Here is a 7,500-nt window from a genome sequence, read left to right as displayed (position 1 = left end):
CGTTAAAGATGGTGGTTGTGAGCCACAATGTGGTTGCTGGGAACTGAACTCAGGACCTCAGGACCTCTAGAAGAGCAATCAATGCTCTTAACCGCTGAGCCATCTCTCCAGTCATGGGGTTTCATCACAGCAATGGTGACCCTAACTAAGACACTAGTGGCCAGACTTTAAAACAAATTTTGAGGAAACGAGTGGACTAGGGAGACAGGCATACTTGCAGGCCAAGCCCGGCCTGAGAAAATATGACCTCATCTGGGAAGGACCCAGGTGAAATGGGTCTGCAGAGGGAGATGCAACTACCAGCCATGCTACCAGCAGGCTAGCCTGGCATGCCACAGACCTGGGCTGAGAGAACTACAGACAATGGATGTCCAAGCCCAGTGATGACAGAGGAGAGCTAGGAAGACCCACAGGGAACAGGGGCTGCTCACCATGACAATGTTGGCTAGGTGGGCAGAGACGAGCGCATACACCCCTCCGGAAGAGCCCACAACAGGTGCAGTCATGTCAGCCACAGACACCGCCAAGGAGCCTGGCACAGAGAGAGTGAAAACCATCAAGAGTGCAGCCCAGGGCTGTGCAGCCCAGTCCTGAGCCTTGCCTTCTGCCACAGGAGCAGAGCAACTCCCGCAGCAACAGGCTCCATCTCCTCCCCTTTTGACCCCATGCTGCCTTGCGGCTTCCTCTGGGCTGTTCAGAAGATCTGTGTATGGTGGGACAAACCCCGTGTTCAAGTTTCTACTTTTACTGATGGGAAACCAAGATTGGAAGGACAAGCCTGACTGGCTCCAACTGGGACTGATCCCAAACCAAATCACTTGCTTCAGCCACTTCTGGTGGCATCACAAAGCTGCCCCAGGGAACAGAAGGTGTCCCACGTGGGCAGGCAGGCTACATATATTTCTCCCTCCTACCCAAGGCTCATTTCCACCCTGAAGGCCTTTGAAGAGGAGCTAAGAGTCTCCGGTTCTGCCTGACACAGAAATCCTTTTCCTTCCTCCTAAGGCCAGGAATTGACTTAGTGCCTTACAAAAGGCTGGGGAAGCCCTCAGCCCCAGAGCAGTTTCCCAGCCTGAAAGCCATGCTGATCGGACCCGTGCTCTCAGCCCGGAGTGGCAGCCTCATCACACTAGCTCAGAGGTGGCTTCTGCTCCTTCCACTGTCTCTTTGCTCAGCGGAATCTAGAAACTTGCTTAGCATCACCTCCTACCTCCTGCCAGCCAAGCTAAAGCACAAGAGAATCTCCCAAGTGGGGCTTCTCTGTAGGGAGAATGTCCTTGAAAGTCCAGAGAAGGGTGACATCACACTCTGGGGAGTGATGACATCACACCCTGGGGAGAGGGCAGTTCTGTGGCTGTTGGATGTGCGGGATGACAAACTTTGCTCCTTGGAGGGAAGCTGGGCAGAGAGGAGATGGGAAATTTATTGTTCTGGTCGAATTTAAGTGTGATCAATGCTTTGGCTTCCAGGGAAGGACACAGGAGACTAAAAATAACTAGGAGGCAGAGCCCAGGGCACAGAGGGTGAGTGGCGGTTGGCCTGGGTGAGCAAGCAGAAAACCACGGTTGGAAAGTGCCTGCAGGCTCAGGAGTCAATTAGCCGCAGGAGAGGAGGAACAGGCTGAGAGCCCAAATCTGCAAGTTTCACAAAGGTGAAACACCTTAGGAGGGGGTTCCTGAACCAGGACCTAAGACCGTCTGGGACAGAGACTTGGAAAGACATCCTATGGGAGCACACAGACCACCTGTCTCTCTACACCCTCTTTCCAAGTCCCTATGACCAATTCTTGCTATCAAAGGAGATGTCATTTCTCTGGAAAAATTAAGCAGGCAAACCCCAAGCTATCATCATGACCCAAGGACTCCCAAATCCTCCCAGACCTGGCAGCTAGGAATCTTTACCTTTGTCCTATCTTTCTTTGGGCTTTAATTTGGTATCCAACTATTGTGGGATTACTCCTCCCCTTTATTGGCCTATCCACAGGGGGTGGGTGGGTAGGGGGAACCCCAGGGGGTAGCAAACAGGCAGCATGATCTGCATGACAAAAGATTCCCACACTCCCCTGGCTACATTGCAGGACAGCCCGGCCCGCTGCCGAAGCCAGCTCCTCATTAATTACTGTTTGCAGCAAGCAAGCCCGGCTTCACCCAGCTGCGCCATTTCCTCTCTGATGGATGCATGCAAATCGGTTCCTTCTCTGTGCCCCAGAGCTGCCAGGGTCAGAGATGCATCAGGGCAGCCTCCAGGGACAGCAGTGCCCTACCAGGCTCAAGCGCTGGCCTTTCCCTCACCCTGCCCTGTGTTTAGTCTTGACCCTTGGGTCCTGGACCAGCTAGGAGTCGTGGCAGGAGTGTGGAATGGGGATGAGACTGACCAGTTGTGCGACCTTAGGCATTCATTGCTCCTAAATTCTTTTGGCTTTAGTATTCACATGTATGAGATGTGAAGGTATAAAGCTTTTTACAACCCGAACAGTGAAACCTAGTTTTCCGATTCAGGGGGTTCCCTAATTCACTGGGCAGAGCAGAAAGCCCCTCTGGCTATGTGGGGTGGGACCTGGGGAGCAAGGCTGTCTGTCCACATAAGGGGAGGGGGCTCCACAGTCCTTCTCAGATTGGGAATTCAATGGCCCCACATCATTGAATTTGGTTGAAAATCCAGGGGCTTTGGGCTTTGATTTTGAACTGAAATATTTGTCTCTTTTAAAGACATATTTAAAGGTTTTATGTAGACTGTGCTGGCCTTGAACTTGCGGAGACCCTCCTGCATTGCCTCCTGAGTGCTGAGATAACAAACTTGCATAACTGTCTCATTTTATAATATTTATTACCTCCCAAGACTTTTCTAAGGTCCCTGCATCAGTTGGGGCCTGGACGGATCTACGCACACAGAGTAGTAAAAGACACCAAGGGAGACTGTGGACCAGGCAGGACCCCTTCCTAACTTGTTAGGAAACACATGGCTAACAGGTCCTTAAGGTCAGGACAAATCCCGCGGAGCTGATAGGGGCAGACAATGGCAAGATGGAGTGCCACATTTCATCTCTGCACAGCACAGACCAAGTGGCTGGTCTCCAAAATATATTCTGGGTCTGTGCCACCACGCAGGTGAGTTGGTGGCCTTGCCATTAAGGCACAGCTGCCATGGTTTTACCCTGCAAAGTTTGAAGGCAAGTGTTCTCCCACATCTCCCTTGGCCACTAGGAAAAACTCAAATTAACACTGGCAGAACATTTACCTCTTAGCAATGTTACTTTATTTATTCATGCATTCTTTCATCTACTCTACAAATATTTATTACCTAACAGGTGCTAAGCTCTAGGGATATATACTGGTTTCTACAAACTCTGTAAGGAACAGTTGCTGATACACTTTGGTATCAAAGTGTATGTTTGTATTCGACACAGTAACTCACATAGCTCAAGCTGGTCTCACAGTCATTTTGTAGCCAAGGATGACCCTGAGCTCCTGGTGCTCTTACCTCCTCCTCCCACTTGGGATTGCAGCTGTGTGCTAAGGTGTATCTTAGCAGGGCTCCCGCATGCCCTGCTAAGATATGGGCTTTAAAAGATTGTTAGTGATGTAACTGTTCATCTTTAGTGTCATTCACAGGACAGGATACAGTGCACAGGGCTCTACCCTAACTTGATTATTTAGAACAGTTTCTCTCACCTTTCTGAATAACCTATACAATGGGAGTGACCATGGTTGCCTTATAACTTTACAAAATTGTGACGTATCCTGGTGATGACACACAAGACCTGAGTCACAAACCTGCGTATTGCAGATGTTCTGTGGGTCAGCCATCAGTGATGAGTAGGATGGCTTGGGGTTAAAATAGCTTCACTGGGCAGGGAGTAAAGCAGGGTCAGATACCGGTCAAGGCCCTCCCTTGGTTTCTGATTATCTGCACAAAAACAAAGGCCTGCCTTCTGGCTCTCATCATACCATGGTTGTATCTACAGGGCAATCTTTGGGGTCACAGAGCCCGTGTAGGTGACCAGCTTCACCATTTACACAGAAGCTGTGTCTTCCTGGGCAAGTCACTTGTTCCTCTAAACCCTGGCTTCTGATTTTTTGTTTTTGTTTGTTTTATTATCTCTCTCTCTCTCACTGTGTAGCCCAAGTAGGCCTTGAACTTCTGATCCTTTTGGTTGAGTCTCAGACACACTGGTATTACAGGAATGTGCCACACCAAACCTCAGCCTTGGGCTCCTGCCACAGCAGGTAGAAAGGTGTGGCCATGTGGGATGGTGGTGAGGACTCCGTGCATGTGGGCCATGGATAAGAATTAACTCTCTAGTCAAGGTCTATCTGTCTCTAAGGGCTTTTCTCTGGGGATACAGAGGGGGAGCAGTATAGGAAGATCAACCCACAACCTTGTGGAGGTCAATAACATGATTTGTAGTGGCTTGAATCAATGGCTCTGGCAGAGCACTGTGTGCCCCTGGCTCCACACTGCAGCCCCCTACAGCCTCCTATCTTGGTGACATGCATTACTTTTGTCTGTACCTTCCCAGTCTGCAGTGACATCACTGCGGAGGGATGTTTGTGCTGTCTCCCCACCGTGTCATCTGTTCTGGGTGAGGGCTGAGTCATTTTTGAATCTCACTTCTGTCTTCCAAGTTATTGGCACCCCGAGTCTAATTGACTACTAACTGCAAGTGTTACGGAGTGCCTTCCCTGTTCCTTGCCATTTAACATCTGGGACTCTGAGAAATTAGGTAGGGAACGCACAGCAGCCATAAATCCCCAGGTGGCGTGACTAGAAGGTGTGTGGGTGGCTGAGAGAGAAGTCTGGAACCTGGAGGTGCTCACTTGACCTCTGTTAAGGACACAGAAGGCGCTGCATTCAGGGAAAGGTTTTGAGGGCGCTGTCCATGGTACAAGGAACTGGGCACAGATGCCAGGGACAGTGCTGGGAGGGTGTTTTGTCCTGTCCTGTCCCCTCCCACCCCCGCCCCGCTCCTGCACAGGGTCTACAGACTAGTGTTGAAGGTAGAGTGGGAGCCTTCCTGCTCTGAAGTCGCTCACTTTCATCATCAACTGCCTCTTGTTTACAAGGCCAAGGCTGCCCAGCTCTCTTGAGGACAATACTAATGCCACTCAGAAAGGATTAAGTTCTTACACACACACACACANAGAGAGAGAGAGAGAGAGAGAGAGAGAGAGAGAGAGAGAGAGAGAGGCGAGAGGCTTTTACATCTTCAGTTGGAGGTATCACATCACGGGCGGGGGGGGGGGACCTCAGTGCTCTGAAATGCTCTCTGGAGAATTCACTCACACCCCACCCCCAGGTCAGACACACAGACTTCTTCCGACAGGGGTATTCACTACCTCCTAGGCCAGACTGTCCTATCCTCGGAGGGTCAATCAAGGGATCCATGGCAGGTCTGGGTAGAAGAAAAAGCTCCCTATGGGTTTAGATGTGCCTTGGCCAGAAAGCTGCCTGGCTTCATTCATACCACTGATGCCCTGGGTGTTGTGCACACTGCAGAGTGAGAGGAGCCTCTCCTGACGTGGGCAGTCTCCCAACAACAGCGGGCAGCTCTCATTAGCTCTGCCTACGAGCTTGATGGGACCAAAAGGGACCAAAGAATTCCTCCAGACTTACACAGCTGGAACATGGGAGTCTGATGGCAGGAACTCTGTCAGTAGGCCTGTTCCAATCATATGCTCTGCCCTCTTTCTAGAACATACCTCCCCGTCTGGGTAGCTGTGGGAAATAGGCCTAGAGGACAATTCTGAGTCAGGGACCCTGGAGATGAGGATCTGTGTGTACCCAGGAAGCCTGGGCTTGTACCACCCATGGGATCTCCTCTGACCTTCCCTGGGGAGGAGCACCACAGGGCCCACCTGCCTACCTGCCACAACACCGGCCACGTAGACAAGCCCAATTCGGGTGGCTCCGTGTACCATCTCCAGGGGTACCCCTACCAGCAGCTGCAGCGCCACATTGAGTCCCAGCTGTTCCACCCTGTGACAGACCACGGTCATTAATTCACCTGGCAAATGCTGTGTGTCGAGATACAGGGAGCCAGCAGGTTGGTGCAAGGCCCCATTCTTTGCCTTTGAGCAGCTCATGAGCTGTGGAGGGGATTTGACTGTCATGGGAAGCAAAATTCCTTTCTGCTGGGACAGAATACACATAAGGGACCTGGTAGTGACAGGCAGGTAGTCTGTATATGCGGCTGTGACAGGGACTAGTCATGCCCAGAACCTAGCAGCTCCAAGGATTAACTTGCAAGAAGCCAAGGCTCAGAGAGTGGCAATGAGTGGCTTAGTCACAGCCCAGGTGTCTGGTTGGCTTGACCTGCCCCATTCCCCATCTCTGGACTCACTCTGGCTTTTTACTGTATCTACAAGCACTATTGAGCCCCAGAACAGAGATGGTCTCAAAACATCTCAGCGCACTAGAGACCTCTTGGAACTTAGCAATGCAGAGGGAGCTTCTCCTTCACGGCATGAGAAGGGGCCTTCTTGACTGGCTCCAAACTTCTCAGGGCTGGGAGAGGGGCCCCAAGCTTTCTTTCCCTGGACAGACTATGATGGGAAATCAGTTGTTGCAAGAAATTAGTCCTCCTCTTTGCTCGTCACACACTCCGATGAACAATGTTGGCGGCTGGTCACGTGACCTTTTTTGCTTTGGCCACTAGGAAGGCACAGAACATTTCAGCCTACCTCTGCCAAGTGCTCAGAGCCGCACCGTTACATGTGCGTAGCAAGCCCATTGCTGGCTCTCAGCATTCTCTCTCCTTCTCCTTTTCCACACTCACTTAACAATTGACTGGTGTGTTTGGTATTGGAGGTGCTTCAAGAAGTTATCTCAGATCTGCATCCGAGTCATTAAAATAAATTGATAACCTAATTCCAGAGTGAGAGGGTCCTTGCCTAGCATTGCAGAGACCCTAGGTCCAATCCTCAACACTGTGAACAATTAATTTTAAAGCACGCCTATGTAAACGTGTACATAATATGTTGAGACATATTTCGGCTCCACTCACTCTTCTGCAGGGACTACGGAGAGACACTCACCCTGCATGCATGAAGATGTATGTCACATAGCGCCAAGCCTGCGCACGGAGCTGCGGGTGGTAAACCAGAGAGTTCTTCAGGTATCGAGGGTGTGTCACCTGCAGCACAAACTGATCCAGTAGGACCCCGTTGTACAGGAAAAGGGCAACCTGGAAGAAGAGCAGTGGAGGGGCCAGTCACTAGACACACGACGTCCCAGGATGGCCCTTGTGCTGATGGCACTGAGGTTATGACAGGAGGTTGCCACCCCACCCTCCCAGAGAATGAAAGGAGCCCACAGCCAGCACACCCTTACCAGAGAACATCTCTCACTGTACTTCTGTCTGAACTGTGTCATGGGGTTCCTGGATCTCTCTGTCTATGATTCCTTGGTGGGTGTGGTTTTTCGAGACAGGGTTTCTCTGTGTAGCCCTGGCTGTCCTAGAACTCACTCTGTAGACCAGGCTGGCCTCTAGCTCAGAAATCC

General features: G+C 51.1%; 1 protein-coding gene across 1 annotated transcript in view; it reads right to left on the bottom strand.

Annotated features, from left to right (window-relative positions):
* Rhbdl3 (rhomboid like 3) overlaps window positions 1–7,500 on the bottom strand; it is a 54,884-nt gene that overhangs the window by 19,325 nt on the left and 28,059 nt on the right. Inside the window, exons 5-7 of the mRNA XM_021212700.2 lie at window positions 7,035–7,183; window positions 5,864–5,976; window positions 432–532 (exon numbers count right to left, since the gene is read on the bottom strand). Coding sequence (XP_021068359.1) covers window positions 432–532; window positions 5,864–5,976; window positions 7,035–7,183 — 363 coding nt within the window. The remainder of the gene's footprint in view (window positions 1–431; window positions 533–5,863; window positions 5,977–7,034; window positions 7,184–7,500) is intronic.

This window comes from Mus pahari, chromosome 14 (genome assembly GCF_900095145.1).
Source record: "Mus pahari chromosome 14, PAHARI_EIJ_v1.1, whole genome shotgun sequence".
NCBI classification, from domain to species: domain Eukaryota; kingdom Metazoa; phylum Chordata; class Mammalia; order Rodentia; family Muridae; genus Mus; species Mus pahari.
The sequence above is the reverse complement of the archived record's forward strand: the minus strand, read 5'-3'. Positions and strand labels throughout refer to the sequence as shown.